Below are 27140 nucleotides of genomic sequence, written 5' to 3' on the forward strand. Positions count from 1 at the left end.
ACATTATTACTCGATGTAACTATCTTAACAATAAATATCCAAAAACAAATCACTCCAAAAGTTTGACGGTTACGAAATATAGAGTACGTTTTCCAGAGGACAAAGACACTAACATTAAACTGAATATGTTCATTAGTAGGATTGAACAGAAAACTGAAATCAAAAACGTTTGGACTTAAATTTTGTAAATTATTTTCAGCATTAAGGGAATCTCCCTGAATAAGTTAATGCTAATTGGAGATTGTCCTGTTTTGTGTTGGTATACATTAGTCGCAAATCGTTACACTCAACAATTACAGACTATAATGACTTAAGCATTTTAAAGAAAAAAATGCATTATATTAGTTCGTTAATTGCCTGAAAGAAACACTTACAACATCCTTCGTCTACTAGTACATTATTACCATTGACCTATCGGAGAAAGAAAAAATATAATTTAATATAATATAATATAATATAATATAATATAATATAATATAATATAATATAATATAATATAATATAATTTTACTTTACAATGTGTAAGAAATTTCCTTTAATATGAGTACTTTCTTAAATACAATGAAATCTTTATGATATTTAGATTTTTCATTTCACTAATTTTAATTGATACTGAAGCATTCATATTGCATCCCAACATGTCATACACGTATTTTCATCCATTGTTTTGCTTATAAATACAACTACAATTAACATAAGAAGTATTAGTTTTTCACTTTTATTATAAATCTCATTATACAAACACACTTCCAATTAAATAAAATAGAGTGTGTTATAATAACATGTCAATTCTAATAGTTATGCAAGTCTACTTATTTCGTATAAAATTTCTCAGAAGAATATTGTCATTTATTTTAAACCAAAATCAGCACCAAATTTAAGAGAGAAAGAAAATGTGTGTATTATTATAATTGACTATTTTAAAGTGTGGATTCCTGTCACCACGACACGGCACTTCCTCAGGTAGCGGATCTTGGAGAAGGCCTCTAGATACAAAGGTTAGTTGCGAATATACTAAATAACCAGTCTAGAATAGAAGACAAGGGATGGTGCTCCAGCTTAGGAGTTTGAGTAAGGTTATCAACACATCCCGTAAAAAAGGAATTGGTTCACAAACACTCACAGAAGCCTCGGACAAGGACTGATAACTTAGCACGACCTCAGCAAAATAAAATCGACATGAGATTTGGAGAATGGAATATCAGGATTCTTTATAGAGGAAGCGCGATAAAATTCGTAACAAGTGAGTTAGGCAATTAGAAGATGGACCTAGTTGGAGTTCAGGAAGAGAAATGAAAGGAAATAGAACTCTGAACTGCGGAAATTTGACGTTCCTTTACGGAGAAGAAAAAATCATCAATCAGGAACAGAATTTCCGTTCACAAACGAATAATATCAGCAATTAAGCGGGTTTAATTTGTTACTGGCAAACTTTCTTTTATTACTCTAAATGGTCGGTGATATAATATTATTGTTTGAAACGTACACGAACCAACATAAGGTAAGAGTGAGGATATAAATGACAATGTTTGCGAAGGAGTGCAACAGGTATCATATGAAAATTTTATGAGGGAATTTCAATGCGAAGGTAGGAAGAGAGGAATTTTTAAAACCGATTATAGGGAAAGAAAGTCTGCATAAAGAAGTAATGGCAATGGAGTTAGATTCGTGAATTTTGCCATCCCAGAACCTTATCATCAAGTGTACAACATTCCCACATCGCGAAATTCATAAATATACTTGGACCTCACGAGACGGGAAAACACATAATAAAATGGTAAACTTCTTAGTAGATAGAAGAAGATAATCTAGCATAATTGATGTCCAGTTGTTTAGAAGAGCTCATTGTGATACTGATCACTAGTTTGTAACAGCGATAATAAGAAATATATTATCGTTGAATAAAAGAAATATCCAATGTCTGTAAACGGAAGATTTAATTTAATGAAATCATAAGAGAGCCAGGTAAGACAGGAATGCCAAATTGAAGTTACGAGTAGATTCTCGGTTTTAGAAAGTTTGGAGTCACTAGTCCTGAGGATACTTGAATTGAAATGAGATAGAATTAAAATGTCAGCAAAAGAAAAATTTGGACACGGGGAAATACATAAAAAAAAACTATAGTTCGACAAGGAATGATTAAATTAGCAGAGAAGAGAGTAAAGGCAAAAAATAGTTGTCTACAAAATGCGAATGAAATAACTACACAAAATTTCGTAGACATGAGGTGAAAAACTTCCAAAACTTTTAGAAAATAGAAACGCGATTTTTTGAAAGCTTAAACTAAGGATCTTACAAATAATAGTAAAAATAAAACATTCCTGACATGTGTAAGAGAATCAACTAATTTACGAAAGCTATCAACTTCGTGCTTATATGCACTAAACAAAGCTGACGGAACAGTCAAATAGAGGTTCAGTGATACAGATAGCATACTAAGTAGATTGAAAGATTTCTTTGGCGATTTGCTTAACACCCAGAAAAAACACTAATGTTTCGTGGAAAAAGAAAGATACACAGCGCAGAGCTGTATATTCCAAAACCCAATCGAATAGAATTAGAAATCACTATAAAGAAATTAAATAAACACAAATCTCCGAGTGTAGACAAAATTCCGGCTGAGTTAATTTTAGCTGAAGCTAAAAATTGTGGAACAAGATACACAATCTCATTGCCCTTATCTGGAACAAGGAAGAATTGCCACAAGAGTGGAAAGAATCAATCATTGTTACTATTCACAAGTAAGGCGACAAAACTGACTGCAATATTATCCAGGTATATCTCTTTTCTCACCATCATAAAAAGTCATTTCAAACATTCTATTAGGAAAATTGGCCCCATACGCAGATGAAATTGTTGGAGATTTAGAACAATATATAACAACAATATATATATATATATATATATATATATATATATATATATATATATATATATATATATATATATATATATATATCGGGTGTTGCAAAATAAATGTTACAACTCTTGGGAGGTGACTCGTGCCACTGGGACAAGAAAAAAAGTTCTCTTCAACTTTCTGCTATCGGACATAGTTTCAGATCTACAAGGTGCCGAAAGCGTGGGAAAATGACATTCGGACGCCAATAGTTCGGAAACTATCCAACATAAAGAGGGAGGGTAAAAAATTCACTGAAGAAGTCATAAATGCTCTATTGAATTTTGCATGTTTCACAATCCAACCGTGCACGCGCAAGGGATTCCCCAAAGGTACGTAGGGAGTCCCGAACAATCTGCCAAATCAAACCTGGTCAAAATGGATAAGAATTGATAGGCTTTCTACCAGGTAACAATAATTCGTTTGTCTTAAGTCGATATCTGGAACAAATACAAAATGGCGGACACGTTTGTGCCCGTTGTGTGTGGTTGCATAATCGCCAGTTACGTATGCTGGCCAACAGTGACGTTCTGAGTATTAATTGTAGCGAATTTGTACTCAAATGCTCTAGAAAAACATCTGGAGTTTCGGTAGAGTATAACAGATGAAGCAGGGTGATTCACATGTGTGGAAACAAGTAACGAAAAATGCCCAGAAATGCACTCATACTCAGTAAACGTGAGTTCAAACCGTCGGAAATGTAAGGATTAGCGTCAAGAACATGAAAGTCATTGTCAATTCACCAATAATATTCCCTCAAACCGATGCAATATGATATGCACGGTTGCATACCAATAAGCATGCAACAACTGAGTCCAAGTTGAAATTGTGCAATGGACTCACAAAGAAACTGGGTAAACTAAATGAATGTCACTAGTGGGATCGCATGATCGATATTGAAATATGGCCAATGTGTGTGTTGATATCAACATGTAGCTAATGAGCAAATGTCAACATATCCCACAACAACCGGGACATCGTCAACAGAGTGCATTTCTGGGCATTTTTCGTTACGTGTTTCCACACATGTGAATCACCCTGCTTCATCTGTTATGCTCTACCGAAACTCCAGATGATTTTCTAGAGCATTTGAGTACAAATTCGCTACAATTAATACTCAGAACGTCACTGTTGGCCAGCATCCGTGCCTGGCGATTATGCAACCGCACACAACAGGCATAAAGGTGTCCGCCATTTTTTATTTGTTCCAGATATCGACTTAAGACAAACGAATTATTGTTACCTGGTAGAAAGCCTATCAATTCTTATCCATTTTGACCAGGTTTCATTTGGCAGATTGTCCGGGACTCTCTATGTTCCTTTGGGGAATCCTTTGCGCGTGCACGGTAGGATTGTGAAACATGCAAAATTCAATAGAGCAGGTATGATTTCTTCAGTGAATTTTTTACCCGCCCTCTTTATGTTGGATAGTTTCCGAACTATTGGCGTCCGAATGTCATTTTCCCACGCTTTCGGCACCTTGTAGATCTGAAACTATGTCCGATAGCAGAAAGTTGAAGAGAACTTTTTTTCTTGTCTCAGTGGCAGAAGTCACCTCCCAAGAGTTGCAACACCCGATATATATTGTTAAATATATTGTTTATATATTTTTCTAAATCTCCAACAATTTCATCTGCGTATGGGGCCAATTTTCCTAATAGAATGTTTGAAATGACTTTTTAGGATGGTGAGAGAAGAGATATACCTGGATAATATTGCAGTCAGTTTTGTTGCCTTTCTTGTGAATTGTAACAATGATATATATATATATATATATATATATATATATATATATATATATATATATATATATATATATAGAGAGAGAGAGAGAGAGAGAGAGAGAGAGAGAGAGAAAGAGAGAGAGAGAGAGAGAGAGATAAGATTTTTTCCGGGATACGTTGGCATTGTCTGTTACTTTTTGTTTCCTTTAGCACTTATACATCCCTGTGGTAGTAATGTTTTATACTTTCCATTAAAGTGCATTTCTAATCTTTCAAGTATTACGTTTGAATCAATCTCCTTAAGAAGTAATCAAATGGTTTTCCTTTTTAATATTGAGGATTAACATTTATTAATTTTTAATTATTTTTTCTTGTTTAGTTCTGATATCTTTATTTGTGTTATATTTTCTTCTTTAGTTTATGTATTATATAAAGCTTCTGAAAGACATTGATCTATACTATTATAAATTTTTCAATTGTAAGAATCATTTTTAGAACCAGTAAACTTAATAAAAAGTAGAAGGCTTGACATTTCAGGTAGTAATTAATCTATTCAAAAATACAAATGACAAACGATGTAGAATTAAAATTCCCTGCTTTAAATATATGGATAGCTTTCTGTGTTTCAGGATATATTTACTAAATTGATTAATTCACTGTTATATGTTACTGATCTATAGTTGTTTGTGATCTATAGTTCAACAATAGTTGTCTGATCTATTATTTTACTTGTTATATGTTTCGGGGTCCTGGGTTCGATCCCAGGCCCCGCCAAGTGAACTTTGTGGTGGACAAACACCGTGCTCGTGGGTTTTCTCGGGGTTCTCCCGTTTCCTCCCACTTTCTTCATTCCACCATTTCACTCATCTGTCATAATCACCGTCTCCTTTAGCCTAGCCGGCATAACCGTGGGACGTAAAACTCAAAGATTTCATTTCATTTTTGTTATATGTTTCGTAAATCGCTGAGAAAAAACATTTTAAATTTTCCGACTTAATTAAAATACCTTTCAATAAAATAATTTTGTCCTCTATATCTTCTCAATTTCATATTTGTGTTTAATATATTTTTATTTATTTCAAACCATTAAGTTCTTTCGTTCCATTTTTCCAATTTTCTTAAAACTCAGTATGTTTCATAATTTTTATTGAGCTGAGCGAAGCGAAGCTCTTATACTCGAGTTAGCCGTTTGGTTGTCCGCAAACTCCTCCTAGACCGTTTGGCCGATCTCAACCAAACTTAGCACGCTGATAGAGTATGTCGTGCTGAGTGACAACATAGGTCGAAATAAAAAATCCGATGTACCATCGAGGAATAATCACCGAAAAACGCTTCCTGATTACGTAGTTTAAGCTCGCTCAGCTCATTTCATTGCAATCGGGTATATCCATTGCATACCTAGTATATATTATATTTAGAATCTTCATTTCTGAATTTTGTGGAATATATGGATAATACATAGCAAATTAGTGCATCGTTAAAATAATTCTATCAGTTTATCATCTATATCAGTGAATCACCTGTACACTTCATCTGAATAAAATCGTTTATGAAATTGTATTGGTAGCTACAACGTTTGTTAAATCTACACCTACTTTGAAATGTGTTCTTTAATTTACGTCTATGATCTTCTCCCTAGAAAATACATCACAAACTTCCTAAATTTTTAAACTTTGCCTTTGTGTGCTAATCCTACTACTCTGTTTCGAAAGCAATGCTTTAGTTTTCCTTTATTATGTGCCTATAAAATAGCATATAGAAGAAGTAAGAAATGTTTTCGTCGAATCATCACCTATTTCCATTAATCGATTCATTTTTACCTATGTATTATATCGTAAACTGTGAAACTGATATTGTAAAAATATGACATAAAAGACCATTAAAAAACAAATTCCTCTAATGATAAAATTGTGCTATTTCTAGAAATGCTATTGAAGTTTGAAACTAATTGAAAGTACTTATGATTATAATATGAACAAAATTTCAGTAGATCACTAATTCTATTATTATTGCGTTCGAACAAGCATTAGCTACATGTGCATTCGATTTCCACGATTTGCAAATAATCCTGGCCTGTAGATTATATTATTATTATTATTATTATGATTATTATTATTATTATTATTATAATTACTTGTTAAAAATTGACATAATTGAACTAAAGAAACATCTCAGTTTGACATCTCCTGAGAGAACAACTCTTGACTCTAAGTGCTTATCTATGAGATGGTCCCCCAAACCGTTCACCATGGAACCATATTTTATGCAGGATAATAATAATCAATTTTTTTATTGTTCGCTTATATTCTATTATAATGACATTTTGATTATCAGTTCGCTACATCGCTAACAAATAGCGTTATCTATTTTCTCTTTCTACATGGACATTTAGTGTGCAAAAATCTCGTTAAGTGCCTGCTAAAGCTCTTACATTTCTTGGTGTTAATTTTAACTTGGACACAAATAAAATTACTACTGATGACAGGTATTTTAATATCATTTCTTCATGTCCTTATGATTTACCGTTTAAATCAAGACGTATTAGTCCCTTTTTTGGTAATATTATGTGGGCCACGGTGATGGCTTCCATGTCACATCCTTCTTCTTACGCAGTTTTAAATCAAAAATGGTGTTACGTTTTTCTGTACTTTACAGTGTAAAACTATTTTCCACTTTTCGGAAATATACTTATTTAAATTACTGACTTCATAGCCTATGCATGCCTAATTAGTTTTAGTGCAAATTCCTAGCAGAAATGTAATAAAATGGTAATGAAATTAGGATTTAGAATCTGAAGATTAAACTTGAAAAAAAGGAATCGAAACGGAATTGTAGTTTATTTTATTAAAAATGTATTGGTCGAAATTAATATTATATGTTGCAATATTCAATCTAAACTCCAATTTTTATTTATTTACGTGGCGTAAAACTATACAAAAATAGTATACGCGAGTAAATACATAATTATCTCATTTGAATGAGTACTAGTCCAATCCCAGTAACTACATACGCTGGTTAAGTAGTTGATCACTCAGCTCTGATATGACTTCCGAATGCGACATCATGACAATGAAAATATCTTGTGACGCAAAGTATTGTATATGCTAGTTTTCTTGAGTTCTTCCGCTTCCGTTTATTTTTCATTCTAGGAATTCTATCATTATTATTCACCTACATGAGTCGTGTTTCTCTTTCTCTTATCCCAAGAGTTGTTAATGTGGCCTATAATTCTATAAGTTTCCTTCGTTTGTTGAGTTTCTCTTGTGTATTTCAGTGTAGGGGAACATCATAAATTAAATACACAATATAAGATATTTTGTTTGGCACTGAGAGTCACTCGCGGTGAGATCCATATAGTGACTGCATTTTGTAGTTTGTTTAAATGCAGAAATGGTAAGTTTAGTATGCTATTTAACTATGGAGAGTCATCAGTATGAAGAAGACGTTACGATTTTCAAGTAGGTTAAGGGTCCGTGCAAGAATATAAAGTGATTCTGTTATACAGACTCATAGAATCCATTTTTGTTGAAGGCTTGATATAGAATAAGATATAAAATGTAAGAGTATTTCTATGTTTATCGTCTGACAGCAAGATCTTGCGATGATAATATTAACGGCTATTCAGAGACCAACATAACACCTACGGAGAAGAAGAAAACGTGGTCTCATCTACAACTTCATTGATATAATAATCAGATACAAATTGCCCATCACCCACAAGTGTGAAAATGGCGCTTCCATAGTCAGCTCTTCCAAAGTGCTATTTGCCATCCATAACCTAGGTCCTAGGTTGAGCCGTATAAACCATATAAATCTAAACACTCAGATAGGGCACAGTTACAAAGATGAAAATCGGATGTGAACTGCTTTCTCTTTATTCGGACTTTGCCATGGCCTACTTCTATTAGTTGGTTTGTTGTTTCGAAAATCAAAGGGCACGAAACCATCAGAACAACAAATGAAGCACAAGAATACCCAGCGATATCTAATGATACGTTGCCCTAAATGGTTGGTGGGTGCCTTGACAATAGGATGGTCCGTGGACGTCTTTCTCTACCTGAGGTGAACGTGGAATCAACCCAGCCTGATGTGTAGTGGTCGAAAAAGTAAAAACCTAAAAAGGGCAATAAAATATAAATATCTGAAAATAGTAGAAGCACAGAAGTTGTTGTTTTCTATTGTTCCAATTATTTCGCGGTGTCCCTCGTTTCTGTCGAAGGGAGTTGTTTTATCCACCATATGCCTGGTGTACACGTCAGACACACGGTGACCCTATGTTGAGGGTGTTCTTATAGAATTAACATTGAGTAGCGTACGGATCGGGAGACGTAAAACAAAATCCGAGCTATTAAATCTGGTTAGCACTACACAAATTAACGTAATGTGAAAACGTATCGTCTACTAACATCGAAGCATGAAATCATGTTGGGAACTTCTAACACCATAGTACAGAATATTGAATCGGATCTGGTTGCCCAATGTGTTACACATAATGCTCGCATTAGAAGTGAGAAGTCAACTGAATTCGTGGATAATCAGCCACTAATTCTCACTTTCAATTTACTTAATCTTCCGAACTACGTAAGGGTTGGTTATTATCGACTGAAAGTAAGTCCCTATATTCGTCGTTGCTTACAATGTTAATACACAAAAACACGAGCACGTCGAGTAATGCGAGTGACGCTCTTTGTGTGAATTGTGGAGAGAGTAATCAAGACGTCTAACTTTATACAGCAAGTAAATCCTTTTGTGTTAACTGCAAGACTGGGCTTGGTCTAGGGAGTGTACAGCTTTCAACGTGAAATAAGTACCGTCGAGCTAATGATTGTTGAGAAAATCTCCAGATGGGAAATGTAGCTTAAAACACACCACTATTTACCTTTCATTACTATTTGCTATTGTAACAGCTACTAATTGTAAAATTAAATTCAGACTGGAGGTCCGATGTTTTCATTCACATTGATCTTTTTCTCGTTCCGGCCCCAGTCGCAACTACTAACGAACCACAGCGCTTAAGCGACCACCAACTCACGGCACCCACTTTTTGTCACCGGACTAAGACTTAATCGACATACACGCCGGCTTAATTATAGTTTTTTTCAATAAAATGCCAAAATCTCTACATACTAATAAGCCATCTGTCATTTCTTCAAAATCTAACGTGGTTTAAGGTCAACTGTTTTGTAAGGAGTATTCAGTTCTTTTGCCATATGGAAACGTTCGTATCAAACATTGATAACATGGCACTACTTGTAGAAAATTCTCTTAGTTTTACATAGAGCATTCAGCAGTTCTTGCCTGTTCGCAGAAAGCTCTTGTCAGGTCCCTCAAGCTTTTCTTCTTTCAAACTATAATGTTAAATATTTGATAAGTATTACTAGTCGCGCTAATAGCGTCATGGCAACATGTGTCCACACAATCTTCATTCTCGGCAGCTTCACATAATTTCACGATTGCAAGCCTTTGATCTCCAAATTTACTTCCCTTGTATATTTACAATTTCTTCCTGCTACTTTCCTCATTTCGAAGCCTTCAAAGAGCTGATCTTCTTCAGCTCTACCATCAGTTGTTTGTAAGGGTATCCAGGGTTGTCGAAGGGCTCTTGGTAATTAAAATCGACATTGAAGCGACGAAAATATTCAGCAATTTCGTGTTTTAGGTGCTAGTGCTCAACAACTTGTAAACCTCTCGGACACCGAAACTGAAAAATAAATGTTTGATCCCTTAGTTGTAAAACAGTGCCAATAGTGTGGCGGCGGGCTTGCATTCTTACTCCTTCTTCTGTTGCTGTATCTACTTGATTTCTAAATATTGCGTTAGAGTGTAAGCCTTCAGAGACAGTTAACTCTTCTAGCCACCATTTCACGATTATTTATGAGCCTGCAATGTACTGTTGGACGTTTGCTCATTTTCAGTGAATGTTAGAATGGAATTAGTTAAACTTCCGCACCGCCAATAGCAAAGACACTTTCACGCTTGTTGAATTTCGTACTGCTCTCAGGAAATCGTCCAGTGCGAAATCACGACCTTCAATGAAATATTGAGCAACTTCTTCCGTTACAAATACCTTGCAGATCCCAATTCTATATTGGCATATCTTTGTTTAACTTTCAGACCTTTTGTATGTTTGTTTAACTTTCAGAAACGTTCCCATCTTTAATCCAGGGAATGTTGCAGCTAGTCCCATGAGCTACAGACATATAATTCTTAAAAGCTGTGCTTGTAAGGTGTTCCAATGCATTATAAATATGTGCTTCAAGTGGTATTTGGAATCTAATTGTTTCTAATCACAGTGGATTTCGATCTCCTTGAAGCACTACTGACGATCTCCTTCTTCTCAAAGCCAAATACATGACGCAATTTGAACATAGACAATATTTATCTTTATTTGTTTCACTTTCAGAAGCGTACGACATCACTTGACGTTTTCTTTTATATTACAACAACTATATCTCTTTTGTCTTCTTATGTAAATGAATCACTTTATTGTAAATATTCTTCATTTGTGACATTTTCGAGTGCATGTTAGATCTCGTGTTTCAGAACGGTTTGACGGTTAAAATGTCAGTGTACTTACTAACACGCAATTCTCCTGTAAATGGTTTGCTTTTTGTTGATCTTGTAATTTAATTTCTGTCCCGATAAATTCACGGTAAACTTGACAAAGTCAACTTGTTCTATATCTTGTTGTTTGCCATTCGACCGAGACAAAATATTCACTTTTCCACTGAGAAATCTTGAAGTGTCCAATTATGCGTCACAGAATTTGTGTTATGTGTAGATTACACTCGTTTGTTGTTCATTGATACGACAAACCTGTTTCCTGGCTCTAATCTTCTACCGTTGATTGATGTGGGCACTGTACATTCCTTCTTCTAGGAACACTTGTGTCCGAGCTCTGAATCTTCTTCGCGTTCTATCCCAACGCACGTTGAGTGTTGATAGTAAAGTTCTGCTGTGCTTACACCGTATTCTAAACCTGCTCAATATAGACTGTGGTTGTTTTAATTATACATTTGTTCGTTGCTTTCTGCAGAAACAACTTGACACAGTCCATCACTTGGGTATTTAACTAATTACTTGAACTCTCCGTATTAGCTCTGCTGTCAGTTCATATGTGGAGGCCAGCTAACTATCTTTAACATTTCGACTTCAAAGAGTAACAAATTATTCTTTACATGTTCATTGTATTTTGTATCACCAATGTAGACCTTAACTCTGTGGTGGGCCGATTTACTTGCGATATGCTGCACATTCGCGTGATACTCCCTCATGTTTCATCCATGCTTTTGAGGGTTTTTATAACCGCCACTATGTTATATAAGTATTTTTTGTGGACGATCTATATATTTCGTAAAGACAGTGACTATTTTTTGGATTTATACATTATTCTGCGATGCATATAAGTTCTTTCTTCGTTGGGAACTGATTCTTTCCCACACCACTGGACAAAGAAGTCTTTCATTGGTTTTTCATATATATATATTTAAAACATTGCTTTTGATGAGAAAATTTCACTGAGTCATGAACCTTCTCAGTGTTTTCCCTGACTTATTAGTATGCCAGTATATATTCTGCAGTTATTTAGAACTGAATTAAGTGCTTCCTTTAATCGCTTATGTAAATATTGCTGTAGTTTAGAGAAATACTGGCTGACCAGATGTTCAAGTGATTAAAGTGAAGCCAGTCACATTGGTTTTGCAGTTCCTTATCTGCACTTTCTCACGTCCGAGTTATCGCAGTGTCTCGTGCATTGTGGGCAGTTGTTAAAATTAACATAAATTAGTTTCCGTATTCTGTTTCCATGAGCACACAGATGATTTAACTGAGTGGTTTTTGGAATGAACTGCCAACACTCTTCAGTCGACCATTGCAAAAGTTACCTTGAGCTTTGGTGCTCAGGCAGTTGACTCCGGTATTGTATGCAGCCACCACGCACGCTGCATCGGGAATTAAGTCTAATTTTTTTGTTAAGATCCACAAGCAACTAGCCGTTGAAGGACGTTTTCTTACGGCTAGCCCCAATCAATACGTCCAAAGTTCACAAACCTAGTGCGGTAAAAAGTTATACACGCGCCCTCCAACATAAGCATTCTACTTTATTTTTATTTGCTGAAGACTCATCTTTACGCTTCAGGATTGTTTGGCGCAGCACGTGGATTTCTAAGTGGGATTATTCCGGCAACTTTTCCCCAGTGCTAATCACCCAAATGCGTCAATGGTGTGAGAGAAGCATTTGCAGTGAAATCTGAATTATAATCTCATATATATAAAGGGCTACAGTGCATTAGAAAGGCAAAGTGTGATTTTAGTGACGAAAATTATTATATATACTCTGTGTTAAGTGTTATGTTCATTCCTCTTCCCTTTTTTAATTACATAATAGCATTCTAATAAATAAGTATGGTGTTATTTAATCGAGTGTGTTTCCGTTGTTTGTGTGAGTGATGTTTGTGTGCGTTATCGTCTGGACGACCGTCTGATCATCGGTGAGGTTTTCGGACAAGACATCCGAATCTCTCGGCGCCTAATGCTCATATCATCATTGAAACTGACGAGCGATTTCGAAACAATTTGTAACCCCTACTTGGAGAGGTCTTTCATTGTAAGTTCATCTCTACAGAATAATTATTGGTAGGACTACGGAGGACAGAACCGCGAACAGAGACTGGACACCAAATTATTTACAAATAAACGGAAGCCCGAACAGCTAGTTGACACCCTGGTGGTTACAAATAAATTACGCCCGAACTACCTACCCGAATCGAGACCGTTGGTGCTCGAATATAATTATAAGATCAATATTTTAATAGATCATTTCTTTTTCAGCTTAGAACCAGTAATCTGAAAAAAATCTTTCAGGTGATCTTAATCATATGTTTTCGTGATAGTTTGTTCTATTGTAATCGAACGTTTTAAGTTTATTCCTGTACAAGATGGCACACCAAGAAGTAGATATGTTTACAAAGATAAGTTTACTTTTAAATGAGAAAATTGAAGATTTAAAAAAGGAAAATAGAGAGGATCTAGCTAAATTAGAACAGGGAAATAAATAAAATTTTGTCGAGTTAAAGTGTTAATTAGGTCAGAAGTTAGACGCTGTACAAAAGGAATGCCGCGTAAACAATGCAAGACTAGAGGTGAGTATTAGGACTGTACAAGCTGAAAGTAAAAGTAGGAACGAAAACCTCGAACAAAAATTAGATGGCGTAACACTTAAGATCCATGACCAGCTTCACGAAGTTAGTCATACTACTAAACAGGTAATCGAACTCGAGTAAAAAAATAGGGTGTATGCCTGGAAAGATCAATGTAATCCCACAAACTGAAGAACGATATTTATCATTTTCAAAATATTTCACTTTTGGCAATCAACTGGCTTCGCTTTTTAGATATGTATCGATTTCTGCTTTATAGTCTTGAGGCTCTGTCATCAAAATTGCTAGCAGATCAAATGAAGTTTACTACATCTTCCTTTGGGAATGATAAAATTGATTTAATCACTCGTAAGGGGGTATTTAGTTACGAATATATTACATCACTTAATAAAATTGAAGAAGAGGAATTACCCCCGAAGGAAACGTTTCATAATACTTTAACTGGTGTAATAAGTAATGAAGATTATTCTTACGCTATCGCAGTGTGGTATAGACTTCATTCTAAAACACTGGGTGATTATCATGACCACTATTTATTAAGAGATTATTACTTACTGCTGATATTATCAACAGTTTTCGAGATGAGTGTACGCTAACGTATCAGATCGATCCAGCGCACATGTTTACGACACCTTGATTAGCATGGAATGTTATGTTAAAATTTACTAATATTCAACTTGAATTGCTTTCAGGCATAGATATGTATATGTTTTTAGATTTGAATATTCGTCGGGGAATCACACAGTGTTGCCAAAGATATGCAAATAGTATTGAAAATGATTCTTGGATTGCGTATTTTGACGTAACTAATTCGTATGGATTTGCAAGGGCGGACTATTTATCATATGGAGGAATTCGTTTGGATATATATCCTGAATCATATACTGTAGGAGACATCTTAAGTTAGTGTATAGATAAGGAAGAAGGGTGTTTTCTTGAGGTAGATTTGGTATATCCAAAACATTTATATGAAATACATAGTGATTTTCCGATGGCGCCCGAAAAGAAAAATAAAAAGTTAATGTTAACCCTAGATAATAAATCCCATTATGTGGTTCACTACCGACTTTTACAATTTTACATTTTACAAGGTCTTAAACTTACAAAAATTCACAAACTTTATGGTTTAAACAAGCTCAATGTTTAAAATCATATAACTAACTAACTAACTAACTAACTAACTCTATGGCCTATGGAACCCGGAGGTTCAGTGCCGCGTTCACAAAAGCTCTCCACTGACTTCTATCCCTAGCTAACTGGATCCAGTTTTTACTTTGTATTCCTATCTCTGCGAGATCCATCTTAATGTTATCCTCCCATCTGCGCCTAGGTCTTCCTAATGGTCGTTTTCCTATGGGTCTACCACTCAAGACTTTGAAAGCGTTTCTACTTTCTTCCATTCTAGCTACATGACCTGCCCACCTAAGCCTCCTAGACTTGACGACCCTAACAATGTTGGGTAAACCGTATAAACTATGTAGTTCCTCGTTATGAAGCTTCCGCCATTCCCCATTCTCGTTCCTTTTGGGTCCGAATATTCTTCTCAGGATCCTGTTTTCAAATACTTTCAGTCTATGTTCTTCCCTCAGAGTAAGCGACCATGTTTCGCAACCATACAGAACAAAAGGCATGATTATCGTTTTATATATTTTAAGCTTCAAATTCCTCGACAGAATTCGCGACGACAAGAGATTTTGAACCGAATAGTAACACAAATTCCCTGCTTTTAGTCGACATTTAATTTCTTCGTGAATATGATTTTCGTCCGTTAATATTGATCCTAAATATTTGAAAGTATCCACTTTATCAAAAGTATTATTTAATATTTTAACGCCTCCACAATTTGCCGTATTACGGTCCCGACGCACTTCCATGTATTTAGTTTTCTCTGCATTTACTTCTAAACCCATGTCCCTGCAAGCGTTTAATAATATCTCTGCATTTATTTCTACTGTTCTCCTATCATCCCCTATTAAATTTACATCATCAGCATATGCCATAACCTGGTGAATGCCGTTCAACTCTAGGCCCTGGTTGCTATCTTTGATTTTCCTTATGGCGTATTCCAGCACAAAGTTAAATAATAATGGCGACAACGCATCTCCTTGTTTCAGGCCATTTTCGACGTGGAAGCTCGTGGACAAAAATTTTCCTACCCGGACTTTACTTTGGGATTCACTTAAACATATCTTAATTAATCTAATTAGCTTTCTCGGTATTCCAAGCTCTGTAAGAACGTTGTATAATGTTTCTCTCCTAACCGAGTCGTAAGCCTTTCTAAAATCAATAAATGGTTGATGTACCGGGGTATTGTATTCCCACTTCTTTTCGAGTATTTGGCGAATGGTAAATATTTGGTCGATAGTTGATCGATTTCGTCTAAATCCGCACTGATAATCTCCAATAATTTCATCTGCGTATGGGGTCAATCTTGCTAACAGAATATTTGAAAGGATTTTATAGGATGTTGACAGAAGAGAAATGCCTCGATAATTATTACAGTAAGTTTTGTCGCCTTTACTGTGAATTGGAACAATGATTGACTCTTTCCACTCTTGTGGCAATTCTTCCTTGTTCCAGATAAGGAGAATGAGTTTGTGTATCTTGTTCCACAATTTTTCGCCTCCAGCTAAAATTAACTCAGCCGGAATTTCGTCTACACCCGGAGATTTGTGTTTCTTTAATTTCTTTTTAGCGACTTCCACTTCTATTCGATTGGGTTCTGGAATATACGGTTCTGCGGTGTGTATCTCCTTTTCTCCACGCACATTAGTTTTTGGCTGCGTGTTCAGCAAATCGTCAAAGAAATCTTTCCATCTATTTAAGAGGCTATCCGTATCAGTGAGAACTGTTCCGTCAGATTTCTTTAATTTGTTTAAAATCATATATTGAACATAACACAAAATTAGGAGCACAAGCCACTACATCCTTTGGTAAAGATTTTTATAAACTTATGGATAACTCACCCTACGGTAAAACAATGGAAAATGTAAGAAATATGGTTGACACTCAATTGGTATCCGATCGACTGAAAACTCAGAAACTTTTAGCATCACCTCGTTTAAAATCTAGAGTTATTTATAACGAGGATTTGGTAATGTTTAACATGTAGCGTTCGAAAATTAAATTAAACAAATCTATTTATATTGGTGATGCAATTTTAGAATTATCGAAACTTGCCATGTATAACTTTCATTATAATGTAAAGAAAGCTAAATATGGTGATATCATCAAAATTATGTACACAGATACAGACAGTTTCATTTAACAGATATTTACAGATAATTTATACAATGATATGAAATAAATTTCTGATTATTTTGATACTTGTATTTATCCGGAAAATCATGCTTTATATAACACTAAAAATAAGCAAATTTTAGGTAAATGAAAGATGAAGTAGGTGGACTCCCCATTATAGAATATGTTGGGTTACGTGTTAAAGTATTTGCCATTCGCACTAATTCTGATAAAGAAATAAAAAATAAGGTCATAAGAAAAAATGTAACACATATGATTTCTATCTAAGATTTTAAGGATTGCTTAAACAATAATCGAACTATTAGAATGAAACAAGCACAGTTTCAATCTAAAGAAGATGAAATCTTTACAGTATCTGTTAATAAAATTGCTTTAGATCCTCATGATGACAAGAGATGTATTCTTAATTGTAACATTCATACGTTGCCATGGGGTCATTATCAGTTACCATTGAAATATTGTGATAAGTATAGAATGTAAAATAAAATCTTTTTTCTTGAACTTTAAAGAGAGCAAATAGTGTCTGAATATAAAAGGTATAAAGGGTCAAAACTCAAATATTTTTTATAAAGAAGTTATTCAATCGAAACAGCGTAATGATAATCAATGTAAAATATGTAAATAATATTTTTTGGAGAAATATATTCCTTTTTTATATTCCTCGACAAAATCCAAGAGGAAGAAATACTTTTTACATGCCTCATAATAGAATAAGTACTAACAAAAATTCTCCACTGTATAAATTATGTGATGCGGGTAATAGAATGGGATTATGGGTTTAGATATCTTTCAGTATACATTTACGACTTTCAAGCAAAAGTGTTTTCAGATGCTAATTGATAAATTGTAGATTTGTGTTTGTATGATATAACCGGAACAAGGAAAAACATGTTGCCAACGGTTCTTAGTCGATTTTGAAACATAATCAGATAAGTCCTAATTTTCTTCAGACGGATAGAGGCAAATAATTCTACAACACATACTTTAGTCAATTAATGAAAAAATATAATATTAAGCATTATTCTACATATACTGAAAAAAGGCTAGTATTGTCGAAAGATGTAACAAAACATGTCGAAAGATGTAATTTAATGTGGAAACGCTTTACTTTACAAGGTAATAATAAATGGATCGATATATTAGCAGAATTACTAAAACAATATAATAATACTAAACATACCACTATCAAAATGAGACATGCAGATGTAACCAAAAACCATGAACAGGTTGTATTATCAACCGTGCATTGTAAAAAAATTTGCTTACTTTAAAGGAAAACCAAAATTTAAACTGAATGATTATGTTAGCATAAGTAAGGCGAAGAAGCAATTTCAAAGAGGATTTACTCATAATTGGAGGACTGAAATCTTTCAAATAGCTAAAGTATTGCTGACAAACAAACCAGGAAATAGGAGTACAATTACATCCCCATTATTGTCTAGTTTTTGCTGTGTTCGCATAGAGGTTGGAATGAGTCCACCCCTAAAATTGACTATGTTCAAATAGGGGTGGAAAAATAGGCTCATAAAAAACGAATACACCCCTTTGCTATGTTAAAATAGAGAACGAATACACCCCCTTAACTGGAGGGACGGTTCAGGGTGTTACGTAGACTTATGTATGTTCAAATGTTGGTTGAAACGAATACATCCCTGCTATGTTACGTAGTCTAATGTATTATCTGCTCTGCTATGTGTTCGTAGTCTCTGCTATAGTAAAATGTTCAAATATGGGTTGAAAAAAGTGATCATAAAAGAGAACGAGTCCACACCTAAAAATGCTCTCAAAAGGGAATGAATCTTATGTATTCTCTGCTCTGCTATGTGTTTGTAGTCTCAGTGTAATTTATGTTATGTTAAAATAGGAGTTGAAAAAGTAGTCTTGTGTATTATCTGCTATGTTCAAATAGGGGTTGGAAAAGTGATCATAAAAGGGAACGAGTTCACCCCTTAAAATGTGTTCATAAAAGAGAACGAGTACACCCCCTTAAAAGTGCTCATGAAAGGCAACAGATACACCCCTAAAATGGAGGTCGTAAAAGACCGTGGGTGTACGGTTCAAAGTGCTCGATTTCTCGTATCCCCCCTGTGTCGTCCGACATAGTGTGTCAGGCGGCAATGGGAAATTCATTGACTGCTTCAGGCGGGACAGAGAAAGTGGGTAGAGGGTCAGTGGCGCAGAACGCCCCTTTTTCTACTACTACAACTCTATAATTTATTTGTCTCTAATTTGTTTACGAATATAATATACGCGCCGTATTTGATTCAAAATGAAGGAAGAAATAAAATAAAATTCAGTTTTTATAACGTAGTTAATACAATGACATAATACCCCCAAATCCTCAATTATGTATTCCTTTGTTTTGCCAATCAATTTGACTACTGACAAGATACTGTTCTGTGCGAAAAGAAAAGACTCTTCATATAGGAAGCCAGAAAAGGTAAAACTTTAGATGAGGAGTTAGCGTTATGGTTTCCTAATCCCGCGTTCAGTGTTCCATTCTTTTCAGCCTTTTAACTTTTAAAATTGTTTCATTTATAATGCAGAGCTTCAGTTTAATCTTGATAAATAAAGACAATCTCTAGTGGAGAAATTCAGTGATGATGTAATCCTGCAAGTAAAGGAATAAAAATGAATGGAGATGGGAATTACAGAGTGAATTGTGTTAGTGGTTCTATATCTAATAACCGTTTATTTCGGTCATTTTCAAATTATTGTTTATTGACAATACATGCTCCCCTTTTCTTCTTGTGTCTCAATGTGTACATTTTCACAAATATCATATAACTCAGAACCATTAAGTTATATTTACAATCTAGGGGTTACCGATAAGTTCTCCAACTCGTTTTAGTGTTTTAGAATTTTGTGTTTTTAATATTTACAAATAAATTACTGCATGGTAGTATTTAATATTAAAAAAAATATTAAGATATCAAAAGTTTGAAAACAGCGGAAGACTTTGTGTTTACCTAAAAATAGCCTACTACTTTTCATGTATAATCTATCTGTATATTATGTGATACGCAAATATGAATAATCATTTCAAGTAAGTTTACTTGTTTATATAATCCCTCATTTGAGGTAATTATGAGATTATTTATATCCACCGACCGTTGTCTTCTCATCGCTGCCTCCAGTGTTCGAATATTTTTTTCTTGAGCACAAATATGAAAGAAGTCCCTTTTTTCAGCCAGCGTTTCGTCTCACTCCTGCACAAAATCACTCTTTACGATTTGTTCTTTAACTCTTGTTGCCATCTTCATGTTGCTTTTCTAGCTACTCTACCAGGCGTAAGTAGTCTTGGAACGGGCGTTAATTGGGTTGTCTAACTCACGGGTTTTGTACCTCAAGAATTTATATGACCCACCGTACTTATCTCGTGATATATAGGCGACAAGTTTTCCTACTTACCCCTCACACTTCTAAAACATAATGAATTTGCTTTTGACAAGCTAGTGGTTTACAATGGTGAAATATACATGAAAACAATTTACTTTTTAGTTTGATCTCTTCAAAAATTGGATTGGCTTTACGAGATTTTTAAATCTCAAGTGTATTTGATAAGATATTTTGGTCATTGTACATCTCAGGTGACGTATGCAATTTCTTGCGATTAAAGTATAATCTAGGAGGATAACAAAACAGTACTTGAAATAAAAATAACGCCTTTTCTGTCGCTAAATCCGAATATGAATTAAAAATTTTTGTTTGAAATTTTAATGTTTCCCCTCCTTCCTCCTACTTAGGGAGATGGCAATTTCATTTGGTGTTAGTTGTTAGATCATTACTAAAACATTCGACAGCGTTCTTGTGATTTAATCGCATGATCCATATATATGAGTGTGTGTGTGTGTGTGAAGACTACAGGGGAAAAGGGAGGTAAGTCAGTAACTGGGATAAAGTTAGTTAAGGAAAACACCATATAGCGTTAGTGGTGTATTTTGTATGGGCTAAATTGCAGAGCAAAGGGAAGGCTAGTCAGTCAGAAATTTCATATTGAAAATTGCACCTACAGGGAAAAAGGGAGGTAAGTCATAAATCCATAAAAAGTAATAGACAAATAGGCATCGACATGCGTGGCATACACAATAACCGGCACAATAACTTATCAGCAGAAACTGAAAAGCTAGTTGCACGTCTCATCACATCATTTAAGGGCCGTGAAAGCCATTATAGCAGAGAGAGGGCACAGAAGTTGTACCTTCCTGAAGAACTAAGCATTACTAAAATGTATAACATGTATAAGGAACGTAATCCAGACAATCTAGTGTCCTACGAAACATACCGTACGATTTTCAATACACGGTTCAATATCTCCTGCGGGTATCCCAGAAGTGATTCATGCAGTACTTGTGATGAGTTTCTTGCAAAAAAGAAATCACTTTTATCCCAGCTGAGCACAGCAAATGAAGAGGAAAAGCAACAGTTAGGGAAGAAGTTCACGTTTCTCGAAACTCAAAATAAAGTTCATATTTATAGGGCCGAGACATTTTACAGTCGCAAGAGAGAAGCAAGGAAGACGAGTAGGAAGGATCCTCGGTCTGAATCAGTTTCCTTAGGTTTCCAAAAAAATCTACCCTTCCCAAATATTTATACTAACATGGTTTGTTATAAGCGACAGTTGAGCGTATTTTCCTTCAACATTCACCAACTGTCTGACAACAAGGCTATTTTCTATGTTTATCGTGAAACTGATGGCAGGAAAGGAGCCAATGAAGTAACATCTTTTCTTAATGAATACATTACAAACATTCTAAGCCCAGAAGTCCGGCATTAAATATCTTCTGTGACTCTACAGCTGGGAAGAACAAAAATTTCACACTGTTCCGATACTTACGGTATATTGTTCATGAGCAGTAACGCCTACAGTCTGTTCAAGTTACATTCCCAATACGAGGGCATTCATACCTGGAATGCGACAAGGATATGTGACTGATAAACACAAAAACTGTGACAGAAATCCCTCGGGACTGGGTTGAAGTGTTCCGACGTGCAAGAGTGAAACCTGAACCATTCACTGTTATAGAAGTAGACGATGGAATTCTCAGAGATTGGAGTAGCTTCCTTGATGACTATTACCTTCAGAAGTGTCCCATTACCAACCAGGCCATAAGGGGAATTGAAAGTTGAAGCACACCATCCACGCCGGATCATCCACCGGGGATTGTACAATGCCGCATGGATCTCTACTGTTGTGTGCAAGAAGAGACCAGGAAGAAGCCTTGTAGGTGATATGAACCCCAATGAATTTTGCTATCCTCCTACAACATACCAGAAACGTCCGCCGATAACAGAAGAGAAGTTCAAAGACCTCCAAGAACTGAAAACTTTTTGTTCTGACGAGGCTCAAATCTACTACATGAATCTCCTTCATGAACCAAAATTACGAAGCAAACAAATGTTGGGACAGTAACGTGATTACTTTGCTACAACCATAACAGAATTGTTGACTTACCTCCCTCTTCTGCTGTAAAAGCTTACACTTGGAGTTATTTTTTATTGTGTTGTGATTCTATTGACAACAGTTACCTATTATTGCATTTTATAACAAAGAAATATATGTTTTTTCGATTATATGCAGTTATTTAAGATATCTAAAGGCAAATGAAGGTTATTTGGTTTGAAACTTTAAAATTGCTCCCTTGTAAAACTTACGAAATCATGGCTTGCCCCCCTTTTCACTGTAGTCTTGTGTGTGTGTGTGTGTGTGTGTGTGTATGTTTGTGTGTGCACGCGTGTATGTATAATCTATTAAAGGTATTATGTTTGTGAATTACAAGATAATGGTTAACAAAAAAATCGAAACATGATAAGTTCGAAGCACAGTGGTCCTGACTAGTAATTATTTTTTGGTACAGAGAATAGTTTTGAAGATAATACTGGGAGATTAGAAACCTCCTAATCTGCTACTACAGTAAAACTCTAAAGAGTAAACAGTATTATAATAGCTCTCTTTACAGTGAGAATGGTGTCATCAGGAAGTGTAACTTTCTCATCGAATAATAATGGGAGGTCTTCAAGTGTTGCAATTCTTATGAAACTGGTTTTACTAATACAATGTAGATATACCTCACAGTCCATTTCATATTTAAAGTTTAACAAATGCCCATTACCTTTGAGTACATTCTCCATGAGATACAATTAATGTTAAAACTTTGAGATAAGTATTTTTGGTCAACATAAACTTTTAAGCAACTTACTTACCTTAGAAATATAAGCAACTTGCAACATAATGGTTAAAAAATGTAATATCACAAACGTTGTTTTACCCATGGCTTTTCTTGTAAAATTTTCCTGAAAAAATAATAATGTTATGGAGTAGGTTTGGGTACATTTATATTAAAGAATTATCATGGTTAATAAAATAATTGACATTGTTTTATTATGGTTGATTATTAGATTTACAATTTTATCACCGGAACTTCATGCATGTGTATTTTTCTTATATTGTCTTAATTATAACATTAAGACCATACAGTGATAATTCACATTCTTGGTTTTGGCGATAGATTATGTTATATTCTTTTGTATGTTATAAATTAAATTTAGCTTATCATCGCTTTTGTACTTAGTTTAAATTGCTATTATTATATAATCCATTACAAATTGGAAAAATATATTTATTAAATCGTGTGATTTATTTGTATAATCAATTTTACTTTCAAGAGTTCAATTTGAATAATAACTGAACACACTATTATAATCGGTTGATGTTCGGTATATATATATATATATATATATATATATATATATATGTTTGTTGAGTTGATTTCAGTATAGCGTCCCTTTCAGCAGCGAGGCTATATGAGACGTGGACCTACTGATTAACGAACCACATGAGCTCCCGCCGGGAATCGAACCCGGATCTCCCACGCCAAAGGCGCGTATGCTAACCGCTTAGCCACGAAGGAGCTCATATATGTTTGTGTTTGGGTCTGTGGTTGTGAGTCAAAAACACATTTTTGAATTATAAGACTCCACATACATAAATTTCACGTTTCAATATGCACTGAACTAATAACGTTCACATTGAAACTTTCCCAATTGTTCTGAAAATTTAATAAGATCTATATATGATTATGAATTATATAAGATATGTTGGGGTATGGTTGAACACTTTCATGTAAGATTTGAATGGGTGAGAGAATATTCTGAAAGATTGTTATCTGGAAGGTACGCACAATGGTAATTCTGTAATTCACTGAAAAAGCATTCAACACATTATTTATTTGAAAACCGTTTTGAGAAAATTATCAGTTTTACTCTCCTAGTTATTTTTAAGGGGCATAAAATATATAAGGTCGTTACAGCTCCATAGTACCGGCTAATATAACAATCATTGCTTTATCGACACATTCATTTTTTTAACAATTATAATAACATTTTAATTGAAAAAATGAAATGAAGTATTTCAGTTTTACGTCCCACGCATATGCCGGTTCGGCTAAAGGAGACGATGATGATGAGAAATGGATGAAATGGTGGAATGAAGAAAGTGGAAGGAAACGGGAGAACCCCGAGAAAACCCCACGAGCACGTTGTTTGTCCACCTCAAAGTCCACACGGCTCGAGCAGGGATCGAACCAGGGACACAAGCACCGGAGGTGAACGCTCTAGCACTGAGTGACCGCTCCCCACTATCTCAATTGAAATCGAGTGACACTTGAAGTCGTACTACAAATATATTTCTAATTATTACTTGTATTCAATATCTAAACGGTAATGTTAAAACATTTAAAGTAATTTATCCATCAGAGATATATGTAGAAATTTGTTTTTACTTATATTTTGTAATTATAACTCAGTAAATCCATTTAGGGTGCTCATTTGATCAGTTGAAGAATGCGTACCATATTGTGCGAGGTATTCAGAATCCGCCAAAGTAATTTTGTTATGGTGAACATCGTCTAACTAGGCTTTCTCGCCCTACTCCTGTTTCAGTTACATTTACGTTTCACAAAATCTTCTATTATCACTCAGTTACTTTCAGGATCCACCACACTTGCATTAAACAATAAAATCCTGGAACGTCGTTTCTCACATTTCTAATGAAGGCTAGTAAGAAAGATTTTCATAACTATACGTCTATTGGGCAGTATGACCCTTCTGCAATACAACAGTAGGGATCATCAGAGATATTTCTAAATTAGCGGGTGTTGAGACATGGAAAAATCTGCATTGTAGTATCTATAGGCCTTTTGTCAGTGTCAGTTGATTTTCGGCTGTGTTAGTAACAAGAAGTGGGGATAATGTTGAAGTCAAAACTGAATACCGGGGAATTTTGCGTTACAATTTCTACGTTGTTTAATGTTGACCAGTGTTTAAATGATATGTCTGCTGTGCTAAGAGAGGATTGTTCTAATGAAACAACGATATTTAGGTATACCGAAAGTTCCGAAAAGAAATTTCAGCCTTGATGAAGCGCTATGGCCAGGTGCACCATATTAATCTGTAACTGAACAAAACATTGCTGGAAGGAAAGTGCTGCAGACTAACAGATGGATTTCATACCGGTAAATAGAGGTATGTTCTGGCATTAATGCACCAGAAGGTCGTGTTATTCCCCGCAATCACATTCGAGTTAGAAAGCTTTCTAACCTTTGGAAACCACATGACTTGACCGACGAACAGATGGCACACCATGCTTCATCTGACAGGTGACAGGTGATAAAACTTTGCATTATTACTAGACGTCTCGACTAAGTCTTAAAACAGAGAGTGTGTGTTAGAAAATGAGGAATACCCCCCCCCCCCCGTTCCAGTTCGAAAAACCACATCAGCGAAAAAGATATTGGTGGAGTTTTGTAGTGTGTGATATGTGATAGAAACACAGAACAAAGTCAAACGAAGTGGTATATCTTGCAATGTCTACCTAAAATTCTTACAGCTCTCAAAATGTTACGCCTAAACGCAAGGATGGGCACATGGTATCTTCAGCAACATAGAACTGCAGCGCAGTGTTAAAAATTTCGTTCAGAATATTGGCCGACACTAGATTAAACCTGTTAGAGCACAAACAGTAGAATCCAGATCATGCTACTTGTGACTTCGTGTTGTTACGCCATTGAAGACCATATTCAGACGAATTCGTTTCACAAGTGATGACACCCTACTAAGGGCTTGGAATGGTGATTGAGTTATATCTCTGCCCAAAAATGACAGAGTTTCATCGAGGACAAGTATTGAAGAATAGAAAAAAATGTGTAATGTGTGGTGGAAAGTACTTTGAAGGAGTATAAGAAAATAAAAGGTTGTATTGCGAAACGTTCTTGCAGACATTTTCTGGACTTATATCACCATTCGTCAGTGGCTATCGCATACCCCTACATCCAATATATTTGAAGACTATTCACGCTACCTTTAGCTGCCTACATCTCTACTATTATCAGTTTGTGTTCTTTCCAGCCCTGAATTCATTTCTCATGTTTACGTTGTATCATTTAACTGTTAGTAAATACAAGTCTCTACACAACGAAACATTAAATCAACGTAAGTTAAGTTCAGTATGGGGTCAGCATTACACGGTGTTATACTTTGGACTGCACAGGAACTAAATAATCGTGCTACTTCAACCTTTCATCAGCTCGTGTTTCAGAAAATTCTTCTTTCAGTATCAAAGAACCACAGGAAATATACCTTACCATAGAAACCATAGAAAATATACATAATATACTTTTTGGGGGCAACTCAGATTTTGGGTTTCGTTATATATATATACAGACAGAGAGAGAGAGCGAGAGCGAGGCAGGTTAGGTGCGAATAGAATATATTAAATAAGCAGAAGCAGACACAAGGGATGGGCAGAAGCTTGAGTGTTCTCAGTGTGATTGGCAGCCACATCCTGTAGAAAAGGCACTTTTGCAGACACATTCACAGAAGCCACGGACCTAAACCGATAACTGGCACTAACTCAGCAATGGTTGATCAATATGAGATTTTAAACATACGTAATAATGTATTTTTATGACAGAGGAATTAAAATCTGTAACAAATGAGTTAGAGAATTATACGATAGAGTTCGTTGCTGCTCAGGAAGATAGATGGGAAGAAAAGATTCCAAAATTTTACATTCTTTTCTGGGGGAAAAATAAAAATCAT

The 27140-nt window shown here is 35.1% G+C and overlaps 1 protein-coding gene across 1 annotated transcript in view; it reads right to left on the bottom strand.

Annotated features, from left to right (window-relative positions):
* Positions 1-23331, bottom strand: part of LOC145665852 (trypsin-like) — a 141845-nt gene extending 118514 nt beyond the window's left edge. The window contains exons 1-2 of the mRNA XM_081732970.1: positions 23247-23331; positions 375-411 (exon numbers count right to left, since the gene is read on the bottom strand). Of these exons, the coding sequence (XP_081589096.1) occupies positions 375-411; positions 23247-23315 (106 nt within the window). The 5' untranslated portion in view covers positions 23316-23331. The remainder of the gene's footprint in view (positions 1-374; positions 412-23246) is intronic.
* Between the last annotated feature and the right edge of the window lie 3809 nt (positions 23332-27140).

The sequence above is a fragment of the Thermobia domestica genome, chromosome 1 (genome assembly GCF_964235325.1).
Source record: "Thermobia domestica chromosome 1, izTheDome1.hap1.1, whole genome shotgun sequence".
In the NCBI taxonomy this organism is placed as follows: domain Eukaryota; kingdom Metazoa; phylum Arthropoda; class Insecta; order Zygentoma; family Lepismatidae; genus Thermobia; species Thermobia domestica.